General features: G+C 40.4%; 1 protein-coding gene across 7 annotated transcripts in view; it reads left to right on the top strand.

Moving 5' to 3' along the window:
- TASP1 (taspase 1) overlaps positions 1-19,248 on the top strand; it is a 233,377-nt gene that overhangs the window by 144,194 nt on the left and 69,935 nt on the right. For all 7 annotated transcript variants that reach the window (XR_005884033.1, XR_005884032.1, XM_040981828.1 and 4 more), the window contains one exon: positions 9,630-9,703. Coding sequence is in view for 5 of the 7 variants with exons in the window: in XM_040981828.1 (XP_040837762.1) it covers positions 9,630-9,703 (74 nt within the window). In the remaining 2 variants the exon portion in view is untranslated. The remainder of the gene's footprint in view (positions 1-9,629; positions 9,704-19,248) is intronic.

The raw sequence follows: 19,248 nt of genomic DNA on the forward strand, positions 1-19,248 counted from the left end.
AAGCGATTGCCCATGACCCATATCTTTGAAGCCGCCACGTGGACCTCTCTGATCTTACTGCTTTGTTTCCATCGTGTTTATTCCACGTTCACCCTTTGCTTCTCTTTACAGCTTTTTCTCCTTTCCTTGTATCTGTAAATGTTGTGTTGTTTAGTTCTGCTTGGTCTTAAGGTTTAGATGAGTGGCTGATCATTTGATGCCTTCTATGGCAATGTTTGCAGCTTCTGTCAGGATTATCTGAAAGGATAAAGAACTCCTTTATCATTTTAGACTTAATTATCATACCAAACTGTTCTGCAATTGCCAGTTAGAACTTCGCTGAGGCATTTCCCTCCGTTTTCACAACAGGTTATTCTAGGCTTTTTGAGTTGCTGCTGCCAAAACATGCTGCAGTTGAAACACAGAAAGTTAGATTGAATCGATGCTTCCTGGAACAATAAAAAGATAAAAGGTCATTTGACTGTAAGTTAGAATTGCAGCTGCCTTTTGGTTTTACTGGCATTAAAAAATTTGGTGAGCACATATAAACACATGCACTTCAAAGGTGGTATCGGTTATTTCCATCACATGCACATGCTACTGTGGGCACTTATGACCTGGCATTGCTGTTGCACTCACATGATCGTGAAACCAACAAAGAGAAGGCCCATTATGTTTTAGTCTGGTGGGGGGAAACGTCCTTTAGTGATGCCGCTAATTTTTATCTTATAAATGGGAATAAAACTTTGATCTTTGACTGGGTCCAATGTCTTTATTAGAAGCTTTCTGTTTAGTGCCTCAGCAGTGCTCTGTAAAGTTCACACCTTTACTGTATCAAATTGGCACCTTTGCTCTTCCTAGGGGTCAGATGGGAGGATGGAAGCTTGGTTCCTAAGGTGCCAAATGAATAAAGCAGGCATGGCGTGTATACTTGAGTGACTAAGATACGATTTTCTGTTATACTGCTCTGGGATTGTAATTTTTGGATTTCATTTTTAAGACACAAAGATGTTAATGGCAGTGGTTATAATTTGTTGCTTTTTAAGAGACATTTGCTTCCTTTCAATATCTATAATGTTCTCGTCCATCAAAAGAAATATATTTCTATTTATCATGTCCAAGAAGTTGTTTTTTGGCCAAAGAATTTTTTATGTGAAATGGGATATACTAAAATTTATGAGTAGAATGTTAGCTATTATGTAATTCATATTACTGAATTGCATAATAACTTTTTAGAACAACCTTTTGACAAATTTTATAGACTGTTCTCATCTGCTCAGAGAGCAACAAAAGATCATTCTTGCATGAAATAAATCCTAAGAAATATTTGTGGAATGAACACAGTCATGTTTTACTATAATTCATTCACTGAATAAATGATTCGTTGTTGTTTTTGTTTTGTTTTTGTTTTCACCAGAACTTCAAAGTTCCATCCAGTGGCTCCCTATTTTTGGAAGTTTCTAGTATAATAAAATATTAAGACAGGAAGATAATTCAAATGCCCTTTGGAGGTTGTGTTTATATTTGACCCACATCAATTTTTTTTCTAGTCAGCATCCTTTGGTCTCGAACACATCTGAGGGAGCCTTGGAAAGAGGAAATGATTATTTTCTTGGCTTAACATGACTAGGATTGTATAGAACTCCATCCTGTGGCTCCTGGGGCTCTGCAGTAGTGAAAGTGTTTCTGGGGAAGCATGCCAATTCAATTCTTTCATGGCTGTAGCAGGACATACATTACATGAATATTCAGAGTTCCACATCAGGACAGGAAAGTTCCCTTTCTTCTTGTTGTTATTTTTGTTATTAAGATGAACCCCTTCTTGCTTTATAAAGGGCCTAACAACCAGGAATAGGATCTACAAGGTAAGAGAAGGCTGTTTTATGGACGGTTCCCCATTCTTCCCATTTTATAAATGAATTTTCCTTATTCAATAAAGAGTAACATAAGTACTGTGCACAATGTCCCAGGGTATGCCATGCAACCCAAGGCTAAGGAGCAGCTGCCAACTTGGCAGCCTCCCAGGCCAACACGGTTCTGATTTCAGAGTTCTGTTTTCTTTGCAAGAAAGTCTGGGATGTGAAGCCAAGCAGCAAGGTTTTAAATGGGGGTGGGAATCAGTGCAACGGGGGTTGTTAACAATTGGGGGACAGTATTGTTTTTTAAAAAAGGGGGTGGCTGAAGGCTTCTGTCTGGTCAGGAAAGAGTCTGTTTGGATAGAGAAAAACAGTGTAGTAAAGGAATTTTTTGTTTGTTTGACTTAATTCAAGCAGGATAACGTGTGCACAATTCTGAAACAGAAAGAGGTATCCCGGGGGAGGAAGCAGGAGAGCGTAGTGTGTATCCTCAGTTTTGGGCAGGGAAGATGGTCATTCAAATGCTGCTAGGAGGAAAGCCTTGTGTCTAGCCTGGGGACTGCTTTGTAGAGCAGAGCAGCTTCAGGACGAAGAACTGCTTCTGAGCACAGTCCTCAAGGCTGAGTTCACTTGGGTGAAAGCATGATGAACAGCTTTCTATAAAGGGTGGCTTGTGCGATGATGAGCAAATGCAACCAGAACGTCCTGATCCTGCTGTTCCTGAGGAATGCCCGTGCAGGTTGTCCTCACCTGACTTATGCCCTGGCATTGCTTGTGATAGGTTGATAACTTAGTGGGTGGAGAAGGATACTGCTGAGTCTCTATGTCCAGTGGTTTGATTTTGCTTGTTTGTTTGGTTTTTTTTTTTAATATGCTCAAGAACTTACTTTAAGGGATTGGCATTGTGACCTAGCAAGTTAAGCCACTGCCTACTGTGCCATCATCTCATATGGGCACTTGTTTATGTTCTGTCTGCCCCATTTCCAGCTCAGCTGCATACTAATGTGCCTGGGAAAGCAGCGGAAGATGCTTGGGTCTCTGCATCCACATAGGAAACCCCAAAAAAGCTTCTGGCTTCTGACATTGGCTTGGGCTAGCACCAGGCATTGTGGCCATTTGAGAAGTGGACCTGTGGGTGGAAGATATTTGTTGCTCCCTCCCTCTGTAACTGTGCCTTTCAAACAAATACATCTTAAAAAAAAAAAAGTCTTATTTTAACATGTTCTGTGTGCTTTCTGAAGAGATCATTTCATGGTCTTGGCTGTTTCAGGGAGCATCACAAACTCAGTCAGCAGCTGCTGCTATTGAAAGACTGGGAGACTGTCTAGGTGGAAATCAGCTTGATCTTGGCCACACTAAAGGCTGTGATTGCCAGTACTTCAACAGGTTCACACACATCACTGCAGGCCATTCCTATAACATGTGTGTTGGTGAGCTCATGGCCCCTTGCATGTAATAATTGACACTTTGAAAAATCCCAGTACATCTCACAGGTTTCCCATGTTGTTGAAGTCAGTTTTTATATATATATTTTTTATTTGGAATTTTGTGGTACAATTTCATAGGGTCTGGGATTTTCCCACCCCCTCCCCAGATTCCCACCCCTCATCTGATTTTCCCAATGTTATTACGATACTGTAGTCCTTCATTATCGGGGGTCCTCCCGTCCCATGGAAGAAATCACCCGACACTTGAGAGAGAGTCTCTGAGGCGCTTTATTCCGATTTTCTGTTAAAACCGTTATGTCTGTTAATTCTGTTACGTTGAAGCCCCTCCCCTGCCAACCCCCCTCCCTTAGCTGTCAAACCTGTCCAATCAGCTTAAAGATAACCAAGGCAGACCAATCAGGGCAAAGGGCCAATCACAAGGCAGGAAATTGCCAGTGCTCCCAACACTTCATAAGCGGTCAGTCCATCAGTCTGTTGCAATCAGTTGTTAATACTCTTACAGTAAGCTTCATTTTCTAGTGTGTAGAATGATTTCAGAGATATTCCCTCAAATCAGGAACCAAATTATAGGCTTCTAGAGATGACTAGTGATAAGAAATGTTAGTCGTTTACTGAAACAGTAATTTTCTTTATGTAAACATTAGGCAAACTTTGTGCTACCATTTGCTGGCCTGTAATTACAAATTAGAGCTTAACGAATAACTAGAGTTTGGAAAGGCTTTTGTGATGTCAACATTACCCTTGAGCTAAATCAGTGTTTGCTACTAATTTTTCAAAACTAACTTTATTTATTTGTTTGTTTGTTTGTTTTAGTTTTATGATACAGTTCCATAGGCTAAGGGATTTCCTCTTTTACCCTCTGCATTGCCCCTCCTCACCTATCGATTCCCCTGTGTTATCATGATAGTGTAGTCCTGCATCACCAGTCACAATTCCATCATTCCGTAAGTGTACCCTGTCACTGGAGGTATAGTCAATGGTAGAAGTTTTTAAGGAATAAGTGGTTTATTTTATGTATTTGAAGATAGAGAGACACACTGAGTTTCCCACTTGTAGGGTTGCCTCTCAAATGGCTGCAGCAGTCAGCCTGGGCTCGATTGAAGCCAGCAGCGGGAATTCAGTTGGAACTTCTGTGGGGCTGTCAGGGCTGGCACTGCTGAATGCCTTCTGCATGTTTTGCTTTGTTTTGCGTTAAGTTTACTTGAGTGTGTTCTTAATGTTTCCCGGTGGAGACCTTTTCATGACCTGGGCAATTCTAACAGCCTGCCAGGGTATGGATTATTAAGAAACTATAGCCAGAGGCAGTGTTGGGACTTGAAGCCAGGCTGTGTCAAAGGCATGTCCCTAGAACAATTTTTACTTTGTGGTAGAAAGACAGTTTGGAGAAGGTTTGAGGTTTTTTATTTATTTTTTATTTTTTGTTTTGATTGCTCTTTGAGCATAGCGCAGAACCCCCCACCCCCCACCCCCTATATGAAAGCAGTTCAAGGGAACAAGTTGAATTAAAAGATACTTTTTTTTTGGCAAAAAAAAGAGAAACATACCTTTTCATACTTTTTAAGTGATAGGACTTTCCCATGAACCTTTTGAAGAGCTCTTACATGAGCCCAGCGAAATAGCTCCACTGCCTTGCATCAGCAACATCCCATATGGGCACCAGTTCATGTCCCAGCTGTTCCACTTCCCATTCAGCTCCCTGCTTATGGGCAGAGAAAGCAGTAGAGGATGACCCAAAGCATTGGGACCCTGCACCCGTGTGGGAGACCAGAAACAAGCTCCTGACTCCTGGCTTCAGAATGACTCATTTTCGTGTGGCCAGTGGACAGATCTTTCTCTCTTTCTCTCTTTCTCTATGTAAATCTCCCTTTCCAATAAAAATAAATACATCAGTAAACAACAACAAAAAAAAAAAAGAAAAAGAAAAGTTCTTACAGGCATGGATTTCAAAGAAATTTTTGCAGCACAAAGTATTTCATTTTCCATCTACTCCTAAAGCACCCTCGTGCATCGTGAACTACGCCTTGAAGACAGTCTTCCAACCCACGGCGTGATGGCCTGCTCTCTGCTCCTGACCTCATGGTCTGTGAAACCTGATTGTTGAATAATGATATTCTGTGATATAAATGTGTACTTCTCAGCTTAAGTAATGTAGAATATCTTCTCTTATTTACAGCCACTCATATCTACTCTTGTTCATATCCTTCTCTGATTTCTATTTGAATATTATATTGCTTTGTATGCCAAACTTCAAATTTTAAGAAAATTAACCCTTTGTCCATGCTGGAATTTGCAGATTTGGCATTCGTTTCTTGATTTTTTTTTTAAACTTGGCAAAATAAAGTTTTAAAATTGTGTTTATTTTTTAATTTGCTTGAAATGTGGAGATAAATATAGACAAAGGGAGGTCTTCGCTCTGCTGGTGGATCTGACCTGGGTCATATCAAAGCCAGAAGCCTGGCACACACTGTAGATTCCCAAGTGGGTACTAATAGCACAGGTACTTGAACCATCAGCTGGGACCTCTCAAGGACACTTCAGCAGGAAGCGGCATTAAATGCAGAGGAGCCGTGAGCCCTGGCATTGTAGGGGTCATACAGTATCTCACCAGCAGTGTCAAGTGCTAACATGGTAGATATGGTCACCTCTTGTGGCCTCCAGGTTTTGTTATGATATTAAGGGCTTCCCTTAGGAGATATTCTAAATGTTTTGAGAGTTGTGTTTAGTATTTGTATTTGATGTTTTGTGGTCCTTTGATGGTTGTCAAAATTTAATTTTCTTACTGTGTGGCAAAAATTGTGATTCTTGCATGTTTGTGCTGAGAAAAATTTGGAATAACATGGTGATGAAATGCCACCAGTTTTTGGATCCAAGAACCCACATTGCGCTCTAGTGTGTGCATTGCCCACCAGGCCACTCCCCTCCTCAGCCTCAGGTGCCACCTCCAAGCTGTGCTGAGTTCTGTGAAAGACGACGCCTGCTGCCTGACAGATTCCCAGTGTTCCTTCTGCCGTTGCCTCCTTAAAGTACTTCACCAACAATGAATGTCATGCGCTGTTTCTTTTTATAAAGCATTCTATGAGCCATAGACAACTCCTTTGCAGTTTTTTTTTTAAAGATTTACTTATTTATATTGGAAAGTGAGATATATAGAGAGCAGGAGAGACAGAGAGAGGAAGATCGTCCGTCCGCTGAGTCACTCCCCATGTGGCCACAATGGCTGGAACTGAGTCCATCCAAAGCCAGGAGCCAGGATCTTCTTTCGGGTCTCCCACATGGGTGCAGGATTCCAAGGCTTTTAGCTATCCTTGACTGCTTTCCCAGGCCACAGAAGGGAGCTGGATGGGAAGTAGGGCCACAGTGACATGAACCAGTGCCCATATGGGATCCTGGCTACCATGCCAGGCCCATTTGCAGTTTTTAAAAGTGGGCTGAACTAATGCCTTATCTAAATGCAGTTGGTTGGCTTTAACAATCATGTGTTAAATTACTTTTGGGGGGTGAGACGGGAATAAGTATATATAAAAACAATAAAGAATGACTTTTTTCTAAAAAGTTGGATTACTTTCTTTCAGAACTACTAAACTTTATCTAGAAGTTTAATTGAAAGCCTTTTAACAAAAAAAGGATATATTTTGTGAAGTTTTGCAATGCTTCTTTATATGTAAATTTAAACTTTATATGTATAATATTTTTGAAAGAAGGCTGTAATTTTCAGGGGAGGATAGTACATTTAACTTTTTTAGATTGTCTTCTTAAAAACTGTAAAACTTTTTACGACTTGCTCTCAAGATTTCTGTAGAATTTTAAAAGGTGTTTCCACATTGATATTTTTGATATGGGAAGAAGTTGCCGTTGTATAAATACCCTAACTTTGTATTTGAATATAATTTATTGTCAGTTGAGTAGGGAACTTCAGTTAGACTTAGTGCCTTTGCTCTGTTAAGCGATTTAGAATATCCAGACCTTGCGCTGGGCTTCAAGATATTTGAAGTTCAAAGCAGATGTGTGGGGAAGAAGAAACATCTGGTAAGGAGAAGTTTGTGCCTCGCGTGACGTTGTGTTCCTGCCCTCCCCAGCAGAGCGTCTGGTGAGCAGGTTGGCAGGTTGGATAATTAATTAATGAGGAGGGAATGAGCCATGTATCTGTGGAACTCGGTTTTGCCCTTTTACTGCTTCTTTCCTTCCCACATGTCTGGCAAAGCCTTCAGAGTCCAAGCTCACTGATCCACACAGTTGTGTGTCAACTCAAACCCTTGTCTTCAGGCATCATTAGCTGGGAGATCTAAACAGACGAGTGGCCTGGGACAGAGGCACTTTGTGTTGAGCGACGTAGTTTTATCATCAGGGAAGGCAGAACGGCATAAAAACTCAAATGCCTGAGAAAGAACTAAGAATTTTGAAAATAGGTACTGGAGGTGAACAGTTCTATGAACTATCTATTTGGACTTGAATTTTTCTTTTTGTAACTTTTCATTGAGATGTAATTTTACAGAAAAATTGCAAGAGTAGCACATGAGACACCTGTGATTCTTCTGTGTTTACCTATGCTTTTCATTTTTCCCATTGTATCTTTTCTATGCCTTTCCTTTCTCTCTTTCTCCTCTCTGTCTCCCTTCTCTTTTCCCCAAACACACACATTTTTTAAAAAGAAATATTTGAGAGCTAAGTGGCAATCATAGGCTCTTTTAATTCTTCTCTGTGTAGTTCTTAAGAACAAGGCCACGCTTCTAAATATTCAGGGTGCAGTTATCCAGTTCATCACACTTGCTATCGACAGAACAGTACTATTGCACATGCAGTCCATCACTTGTCTCATTACTGCCCCTTTATAATGTCTCCCCACCCTTCTAGTTCAGGATACAATCCAGGAGGACACCTTATATACAGTTATGCCTCTTTGGAACAGGAACCCTTTCTTGCCTTCTTTATATTTTCTCACTTGCATTTTTTAAGAGCTGGAGCCAGCTATTTGTTTGTTTGTTTGTTTGTTTACTACGTATTTATTTATTTAAGAAAGTGAGAGGCAGATATCTTTCCATCTTCCATCTGCCTGTTCATTTCCCCAGGTGTCTGCGGCAGCTGGGCTTCAGCTAAGTCAGAGCCAGGAACTGAGAACTTAATTGCGGTCTCCCATGTGGGTGTCAGAATCCCAACCCTAAACCATCACTTGTTACTTCATAGGATGCACATTAGCAGGAAACTGCAATCGGAAGTGAAGCTGGGACCCAAACCCAGCACTCTAATATGGGATGCTCCTAAAGCCAGCTGGGTCCAGTGCCCACCTCTGAACCAGTTATGTATATTACAGTATTGCTGTGTCACATTTGGTGATTCCCCCATTCGGTTCTGATTATGCTGTTTAGGGAGCAATGCTGCAGAAGTGGTATTGTGTCTCAGGATGTCTTATCCAAAGGCACATGGTGTAAATTTGTGCTTTAATTGGTGATTTTAGATCCAGTCATCTGGTCAGGTTGGAATACCACAGTGAACTTAGAGTTTCCTTCTGTATTTTTTTTTAAATGATTGTGGAGAAATACTTAGAGGTATATACATAGCCTATCTACCTTCAATTTTCACTCACCGGTATTAACAGCCATGATGAACCTGGGGCACTTTGTGTTGTGTTTATTAGTTGACAATTTGCTACCAGGAAGAGCTTTGGCTGCCCCTTGCTTTGCTAATTTATTGGCTTGGATCACTGTGGACTCACAAGTTCTTCTTTGTGCAGTGATTGTAATTCATTAGTCATGTTATTTATTTTGATGGACATAGATTTGGTCAGTGGGGGCCTTTCCAACTGAACTATGGATGGCTTTTATAAGTCTTCTTCATTCTTTTGGCATTTCCTTACACTCTGGCACAAAATGATGTTCCAGATTCATTTAGTATTTTCTCTGGCCCAGTTCTTGAATTGACATTTCTCTGAGGAACTGTTGCACTTTCATGGATAATGATGTTTAGAAATCAAGACTGTGTGTGTGTGTGTGTGTGTAAATTTTAAAAGAAACTATGCTATGGAATATTACATTTACTAGGTCTCTGTACAGTATGCATTTGTGTGTATGTGTGTGTGTTTAATCTTACAAGTTTCAAACAGAAGAGCATTTATTTTACATGTAGTAATCATAAGTTTTGACAAGAAAGAAATACATTTTTCATTTCACAGTAAATGGCATTACACAGTTTTGAGTACTAAATCATCTTGACATTTATGAAGGAGCACATGGAAAGTGGGGGAACTGAGTGTGTGAAATACAAAGCTATCTTTAACTGTTCTATTAAAAAGCAGAGATTTCTTTTCCATGTGTGATCTGAATATACGTATGTGTGTTCTCTTTCATGGCAGTGGAATTTCTGTGGAGCCACACGACAGAGAGCATGTGTGTTGGATATATGTCAGCCCAGGATGGGAAGGCCAAGGTAAGTGGGAAACACTTAAGTCATAACCTGAGAACCCTGGAGCCATTGCACAAGCCTTTAACCAGCCAAGCTGTTATGCAGGAATTTTTTTTTATTTAGTCTTTCTTAGGCAATAGCTCTATGGTATTAGTAAAAATCTGATTTTCCTTACTCATAAGTTTCAGGCATAGTAAAAATCTGATTAATAACAGTTAATGATCCCAAAGGAAGACTACAGATCTTTTTTGTATTTGTTGGAAGAACAAGTGGGGATGAGGAAAAAAACCTTTTATTTTTCCCAGCTTGCTCCTCTTCATTGGAAAGAGAAAAGATGCAGTCGGGGATTGGGAAGAGAAAATGAGCATAAAGCTGATGTGCTGACATGTCTGGGTGCTTGTTCAAGAAATGTTAGACTAGATAGAGACAACTGAGGCGAAGCGAGCTTAACCCCCAGGTCGTGTGTGTTGTGCATCTGAGGTGGCTGACGGCCTGGCTTGTGTGCCCGTGGGGTTTGCCGTGCCTTGGCTTGAAACCTTCATGGACAGGCGTGCGCGCGCACACACACACACACACACACACACCCTCAGTAAGTCACACCATTCACGTAGGTATTCATGCATCACCGCTAGAATCTCTTGATTTCTCTGAACACATGGGAGTTGATCCTCAGAGAAGGAAATGGAATGTGTAGATTTCATTTTATATTGGCCTCACGCTCTTCTTGTTTGTCAAGCTTTTAGAAACAGTTGTGGCTTCTAAAGCGTACTTGACATTAGAATACACATTTCAAAGCTGTGAAAATCGAGCAACCTTTTCTTTAAAGGAAGTGATTTATTCTATGTATTTGAAATATAAAGGAAGGGAACTTCCGAGATAAAGCGTCTGATGCAGATTTAGTGATAAAGACTAGTTTATTGCTCAGCTGTCATTGACATTCATCCAGACTGAGCCCCGTTCATCAGGGCAGTAGCTCCTGTGTATAAGGATGTCTTATCAGAGACTGACAGTAAGAGAGACTTAAAAAAGAATCTCACGGAAAATAGAATTAAAATAGAAGTTTATTTTGGAACAAAAGGTTTTTATAATCCATGCTCAGTTTTCTCATAGTGTATATTTTCTATAAACTTTTTGAAGATTCCCTCGTCATAGAGCTATCTCTTAAGAGAATGCATGAAGATTGGGGTGGTTTTTTTTTTTTTTTTTGCATACTACTTAGAGCAGAGAATTATGGTTACTCTTTTTCATTATTCAAGTGTATTATTTACCATGATGCAGTTTGATAGGTATAGCAGTTCTTCCCTCACCCTCTCCTCCCTCCCTTCCGATTTTCCCCCAAATTATCCTAGTAGTATAGTCCCTTAGTAACAGTTGCAAGTTTAACTTTCTGCTGGTGAAATGTGTCGTGACATGGTAGGTATAGCCAAGGATGGAATATTTAGTTTCATACTGTGAAGGTGAGTTTTCGCGTTTCGTTGGGAGTTCCTGCTTTTATTCTAGAGTAGAGGCACGTACTGCAGCCGGACTTTACTTCCCAGTATGCTAGTCTCCGTTATGCACTTCAACTGTGAGAATATAAGTATGTATTTGATTGCAGAAGTTTATGTGACATTGGAAATGTGTTATGTCTATGCTGTTTCACTTGGTATTCACTAGTCATGTGTAACTGTTGAACACTTGAAATGGGGCTAATGTGACTGAAGAACTGAATTTTTAAATCTTAATTTCAATTTCTGTAGCTACAGGTTGTTAGTGGTTACTATTCTAAATAGCATGAATTTAAACTATGAGTAGAAACATGGTTATTCCATAAGAATTTTTAGAACATTGTTCCTTAATGACGAACACAGTTCCTGAATACACAAGCGTGTAAGTCACAGGAGGCCTTGCACAAGAATGGCTTGCAGCAGTTGAGTTTTCTCTCGCCCCTTACAGGGTGATTCTGAACTAAGGTTGCTTTATAATGAAGGAACATGTATTAGGTAGCCTTTTGTACTGAAGCCAACCTACTGGGATACAGGTCATCTGATTAAGTTTTTTGGTGTGGAAATGCTCTCATTTTCCCTGCTGGTGGCCTGTGGAAGATACCTTACCTTTAAACACAAAATATGGGTATCCACAAGCAGCGAATCCTGCAGTGTGCTTTAGTAGCTGTTGCCTGACATAGACATAGTTGCCTGGTAGACATAGTTTTCGTGCTGTTTCCTAAATTCTCCAGCTAGCAGTCGGCCAAAAAATAGAGCCACACCTCTTGCCTCACTTGCAAATTTTGTCTTTGACCTTGCTTATAGAAAATTTGAGACTCTCCTTTTCTTTCTCCTTTGGGTCTGTGAACTACAAAACGCAAAAACATGATGCTTTGGCTGCTAAATGAAGGGCATGCTATTAATATTAATGTAGGAAAGAGAAGCTGTTTTCTTTAAAATCATCAGTGTCGTCTATGAAAGGCTAAGGAAATGTGGCAGATTAAATGGCAATAATGTATGTAACAACTAAATGTGTTATCTGATCTTAGAATGGATCATATGTGGGGGAATGAGGAAAACTCTAAACACATTTCTGTTTGCACACTTGGACTGTGGGTAGTAAGAAGTGTTACTGCATTGTTAAAGGTACTGACGATTATTGTGTAAAAGGAGACATATTTGTTTTCCAAAAAAATGCATGTTGATGATAAAGGGGCAGAGAGATATGATGTAAACAGTATATTCTAAGTGCTTATGAAAAAAATACGTGCATAGATGGATGAATACAAAGCAAATTTTAATGCAAACAATAATAGTAAAGCTTCATAAGGAATGCATGGGTGTTTGTTAATTCCTAAAGTAACTCTTAAGTTATTTTCAAATAAGAAAATTCAGGATGTATTGTTTTGGGATATTATATAGCACATTTGATTCTTTGGTCCTTACACTGGAAATAAGGTAGTTCGAGGAAATAGCATTCTGGTTTCTATGCAAGTGCTTATGGAATGAATAGTTACACGGCCTCAAACTAGTGCCCTTTTTACCTTGAATTACTGACTAGATTGACAACAATTACAGTTTTGTCTTAAAATATTTGACAAAATCTTTTTGTAGTAGTAAGTCTTTTGTTTTCCCACTGGCTCTAAGAGAAATTCCCTTTCATTATGAGGACAGTGTCACCTGAGGTCACCTGCTAGAATACTAGTCTACCTGCTTATTTGCACTTTTTTGTTTACTCAACAAATACTGATTTGTGAGCTTCCCCTGCTCTTGGTCCTGAGCCCTGTACCACATGGTAGTGATACAGCATGGAGTCTGCATCACTCAAGATGTACATTTTGTTCTTAGGAGCATTTTCCTTTTTCATACTTGTGAAGTCTCCCAAATAAGAAAGTTCACCAAGTCATTCCAGGACTGCTGTCCTTGGCACATGCAGTTCGTTCCTTTAGCAGGACCAAGACAGAGCCAGGGTTTCTCAGGCACTGCGTGCACATTGCAAGCAGTGGTCCCTCTGATGCTTGGGCTCTCAGATGCTTTATCTGTAACATGAAGACCTTAAATCCTTTCTTTACGTTAGGCAAATGCTTCTTGGGATGAGGTGTGATAAGAACAAAGAGGCAAAGCATTGTGTGGATGCAGGTGATTGGACCGCACATATCTTTGATGTTGTACCTAGTCCACAGCTTTCTGAATCCACGTTTTGCATTGCACAGAGGAAACGCCGTCCCACTTGCAGCAGAGCTTTTGCAGTCCTGGTGTCCCATGTCCTACCATGTACGATTTCATCAAGATGATTCTTAGCATGCTTTCTTTGACATGTAAAAATTACATGGATTTATGGGTTGCCATGTCCTGTTTCAATACATATGTGTATTGCTTAATATTTCAGCTAGAGTAATCCCGTTTGACTCAAACACTTGTCATTTCATTGTGACAAAACATTCCAGATCCTTTCTTCTAGTATCTTAAAAATATACAGAACATTGTTGTTGTCTAGTATCCCTAGTATGAAGTAGAACACCAGAAATTTATTTCTCTTATCTGACTGTAACATTGTTCCTGCTATTCTGCCTTTTCCCATTCTTTTCCCTTGGTCCCCCAGCCTCTGCTACACACTGCTCTAATCTCAACCCTTGTAACATGCCACAAGTCGGTAAAACCAAGCAGTGTTTGTCTTCTCTGCTTGTCTTCTTTCACTGAACACAGTGACCTCCAGTTCCAACCACATTGTTACAAAAGACAGGATTTCATCCTTGCTCTATGAAAGAATAGTGTCCCATTATGTGGGTATTCTATATTTTCTTTATCCTTTCCTTGGCAGATACACACTTTGGTTGTATCCATTTCTTAATCCTTTATGAGTATCACTGCGAGAAACCTGGGGATGTAGATGTCTCTTTGGCACTCTGATTCCATCTCCTTCGGGTGTATGCCCGCTTGTGGGATTACTGCTTCACACGGGAGTACTATTTTCAAGTTTTTCAGAACCTATACATTGTTTTCCTAAATGGCTGTGCTGACTTACCCACCTGCCAGGAGTGTGTTAACAGCCCCCTTTCTCCAGATCCTCAGCAGTGCTTGTTCTGTGTCTTGTGGTAATAGCCAGTCTAACTGGAATAAGGTGTTATTATGGGTGGATTTACATTTCCCCAATGAGAAATGTAAAAACTACCAACAAATACGAATTTCAGAAAAAGACAAACCCTTCCTCAAAACAAAAATATCTCGATTACTTCATGCCCTGGTAGTCTCAGGAGGAGCCGAACTAACATCAGTGTCAGCAGAAACCAGCCCAAACTGTAAGAAACTATTAGTGGCTGCACGCGAGCTCACATGCAGATCAAGATCCTGAAAGGCTCCAGCCACAGGGTGATCCTCTATGCACCAGCAGCTTTGCCCTTGGATGTCATCAGCAAATGGGAGGGGCGGGAGGGGGGACAGCAAGGACTTGGAGCAAAGAATGGGAATTTCACTTAGTACATGATAATGGCCTAAGGAAGACTGGAGGCAAAATAGGCTGACTGACAGCCACCGCCCCCCAGTTGCCAACACAATCTGGGATAAAGCAAAATAGATGACCAAAACAAAAATAAAGCAACTTTTCCCACCCCTGATTTGTTCCCCTTTAGAAAGGTAGCCTACTTCCGAAGGCTGTGCCATGGTAGCAGGGTGAAGAAGTGTGTCTAGGAGAAGGTTATAAAGAACACAGCAATACCTTAGCAACTCAGAAAGCTGGTGAGGGCCAATAAACAAAGAGAATTGCCCCTGGTGGAATGTTGGCAGCTGGAGTATAAGAACTGAGACATCTCTAGAGTCTTGCCACAGCTCACGTCCCAAACCTTGCTTAAGGGAAGTTCCTGATCCAGACCTCAAAACGTAGTCGATACCAGACTGAATTTAAAACAGGCACAAAGCCTAGTGTTAGCTCAACTGGAGATCATGTTGACTTAGAGTCCTAACCTACAAGAAGGGGTATACTATTTTCTTAGGCTACAATGCTATATTCTATTCTTTTGCATATTGTAATATACAATAAAATTAAGAACCCCCTGGGGGAAAAAAAAAAGCAAGATGATGATTTGTGGTGAAGGGAAAAATTTGTGAGTGCTTTTAACCACATATGATCCAGGACAATAAAATTATTATAAATGGTTTCAGTGGAAATGACATGACTAAAAAATGTAATATTTGAAAAAAAAATCTATTTGATGTACTTAAGATTAAGGTGAGATTTTAGAAAATAAGTCAATAGAAATGACAAACATAAGCATAAAGAAGGAAATAAATTTAAGATGACTGTGGAGAATGTCTGAAAGCTGTGGGACTTGAGCAAGCAGTGCCTACTCTGCATGCAGTAGGACTCTGCGCCTGGGAAGCCCTTGCATTGCTTTTGACAAAGTGTGCTGTCTGAAGATACGTTGTGATTAGGCTAGTTAGTTAATGTCTAGAGTAACAAGTTTAAAGAGGACCCTAAAAATTAGAGTTAAGAAGTTCAATAAAAGACCTGAAAGGATACGTTAAGAAATATTAGACTGTAAAATAGGCATGAAAAGGGCCCGGCGCGGTGGCGCAAGTGGTTAAGTCCTCGCCTTGCACGCCCGGGATCCCATGTGGGCGCCGGTTCTAATCCCGGCAGCCCAGCTTCCCTTCCAGCTCCCTGCCTGTGGCCTGGGAAAGCAGTCGAGGACGGCCCAAAGCTTTGGGAACCTGCACCCGCGTGGGAGACCCAGAAGAGGCTCCTGGCTTCGGATCGGCATAGTATCGGCCCGTTGCGCTCACTTGGGGAGTGAATCATCGGACGGAAGACCTTCCTCTCTGTCTCTCCTCTCTGTATATGCGCCTTTCCAATGAAGGAAAAATAATAATAAAAATAAATCTTTAAAAAAAAAAAATAGGCATGAAAAGAGGAACAGAAAAGCAAACAGCCATATCAGTAATTCTGTTAAAAAAATGTTATTAAAATAGGATCTTGTTGGGGCCGGCGCAATAATGTAGTGGTTAAAGTCCTCGCCTCACATGCACCGGGGTCCCATACGGGATCTGGTTCGTGTCCCAGCAGCCCCACTTCTCATTCAGCTCCCTGCCTGTGGCCTGGGAAAGCAGTTGAGGAAGGCCCCAAACCTTGGGTCCCTGCACCCACATGGGAGACCTGGAAGAGCTCCTGGCTCCTGGTTGCAGATTGGCTAAACTCTAGCTGTTGCAGCTGCTTGGGGAATGAACCATCAGATGGAACATCTTTCTCTCTGTCTCCCCTCCTCTGTATATCCGCTTTTCCAATAAAAACAAAAATAAATCTTAAAAAAAAATAGGATCCTGTTATATTCTGTTTATAAGGAGAAATACACGTGAAATATGAGGATTTAGATAAAATTAATAGTAAAAACCTGAAATATATACTTATCATGCAAACACTAAGCGTAAGAAAGCTGTCAGTCATAAGAGACAGGAGGAAGGAAGGTAGGGTATTTCAAAATGATAGTTCATTACCTAAAAAGACAAGAGTTCTAAAAGTAAATATACGTACTAACAAAAAAGGAAGAAAAACATGAGAGAAATGAAAGGTGAATTAGACAAATACACCTGGTAAGAAAATTTAACATCCCTCTCCTTATTAACTATTTTGATAATAAGTAGAATAAAAATTACAATAAAAATAGCATGATTTCCCAATTTGATCACAGGGACATGTATAAAATATCACACCAACAAATTATTTTTAACTTCTCAGAAATTACTGACCAAGGGAAACTTAAAGTTATTTCAAATTGAATAATGAAAAAAGAATTTAAAAGGTGCAATTAAAACATTGAAAAGAAATATAATTGCTTTTTGTTCATTGTATATTATTGCATAAGTTAATTATTTTCAAGACAGCATATTTTTAATTTACATCATAGTTAAATTCATAATGGCCAAATAGAGTTCAGCAAAGAAAAAGTAAAAGCAGAAAAATAGTTCAATAGAAATATAGGGAAAGATTATAAAAAATAATCATATAAAAAGATGTTAGAGTTCATTCATATACACTAAATTTAAAAAACAGTCACAGATCATTAAAAGCGTAGCAGTATATAATTCTTCAGAGTCTGATAGATTTAAAGCAAAGTCTGGCAAACCACTGTGTTTGCAGCAAAACTAAGATGCACGGGCATGCCTTTGACAAATGAAAGTTTAGAATAATGAGTTAAACTTTCTTCTTAAGAAGATCATGTCCAAAATGACACACAGGAGCACCAGTTTGCTGTAGCAGTGAAGACCCTGCGCAGGCTAACTGCATCCCCCAGTGGAGTGCTGTGCTCCTGATTGCAGCTTCCTGAGTGGTGCACCCTGCAGAGCATCAGGTGACAGCCTAGGTAGTTACGTGGGACATCCTGACAGGTGGTTTTCTGGCTTTGGCCTGGCCCATCTGCAGCTGTTGCTGACATCTGGGATTGAGGGGTAGACTGGCAGCAGATAGGCTGGCTCTTGCCCATGCTCCCTGTCTGTCTCCCTTCCCTCCTCCCTCCTTCCCTTTCTCCTTACATGCCCTTTGCAGTAGGTGTAGAACATATCTCAGGGCCATCATAGACCATGGCTCCGTAGGTCCTTGTTTATACTGGAATTGTACTCTTTGGATTGACTGCAGTGACCCATAGTCCTGGGGTTCTCTGTTCCCCTGGCAGAGATCATGGTGGTGTTCCAGTTAAACAAAGCATCACTCTAACTTCACAGAATAAACCAGTAGAAAAGTGCATTTGAAGATCCCAAACAGAAAAGAGAAGCTCAGAAGCTGAAACTGCAGAAGTACGTGGCCCCTGAGCCCTGCAGGTCAGGCCCATGGAGCTGTCTGACCAGAGATCTAGCAGTTCCACTGTATCACAGCTTAGTTGCTTCTTGTTCTTTTTTTTTTTTTTTAATGAAATCTCTAATCTCTGATTCCTCTACGAAGTTTCTGTTTTGCTCACCTGACCAAATCATTTTTCTTTCAAAATAAAGAGAAAAACATACTGCTTTCTAAATACCATTGAGTTTCTTTGGTGTGTCCAGCCAGGTAGGAGTGCGTTGCTGATGGAATGCTTTAGCCATAGCCTGTGTGTCACGGTTTTAAAGGAACACAAGAAACTTAGGGCACAAGGGCCGCACTAACACTTTGCTGTTAGGAGACACAAAGCAACTTGGAAGCAGCTGTTTCCTCACATGAGATAGGAAAGTGGTGTTATTAAAATTTGCCTTCTGTAAAAAATGAGAAACCTGACAATTCCCTGATTTCTTCCTTTCATGGTTTCTATGCAATATTTTGGTAAAACTTTTAAGAGTTAGAGGCCACCAACCACTACTCCGTTAAAAATGTTGAGCATGTGTATATTTAACACACAAAAAAGAAAGCTCTTGGGAAAACAGCCTCTTAGTACACAATAATAAAATTCACTAGCTCCTGCATATAGCATATCAAATTTACGTAAACTTCCAAATCACGTCATCAGACACCTGGCAATTTTGGCTGTTGTTCAGTAAGCTATAGTTGAGGAAAAATATAATTTATAAGATTTTCACCATAGGATACCAAAATGTATATCTCCCTATCTTTAATTTACCACCATTAGAGCAAATGATGGATGTATTACAGTGACTAGTAATGAGTGACTCTGAAGAAAACCTTAGTTATTCTGTTCTGAGTGCTTAGCTATTATTTTTTCAACTCCGTTAAGGAGTAAAGTTTCTGCTCAAAGATCTGTTTTGTTGGACTGTAAAGTTAACAGAGAGATAGAATTCTTCATTCGCTGGTTTACTTCCCATATGGACATAATGATCAGGACCAGGCCAAACCAGAGCCATTAGCCTGCAGCTTCTTCCCGTTCTGCCATACGGATGAAGGGGCCCAAGCATGTGAGCCAGCCTCTGGTGCCTTCCTGTTTACATCTTCTGGAGCTGGATTAGGAATGGAGCAGTCGGGACTCAGATGAGATGTAGATTTTTGCAAACAGTAGCTTAGCTTGCTGTGTCACTGTACCAGCTTCAGGAGCAGAATTTTGATAAAACAAAGTATCTTCGGGCCCAGCACAGTGGTGCAGTGGTTAAGGTCCTCACCTTGCATGCCTGGGATCCCAGGTGGGCGCCGGTTCT

Source organism: Ochotona curzoniae, unplaced genomic scaffold (assembly GCF_017591425.1).
Source record: "Ochotona curzoniae isolate NIBS_2020 unplaced genomic scaffold, NIBS_Ocur_1.0 contig_3520, whole genome shotgun sequence".
Lineage (NCBI taxonomy): Eukaryota > Metazoa > Chordata > Mammalia > Lagomorpha > Ochotonidae > Ochotona > Ochotona curzoniae.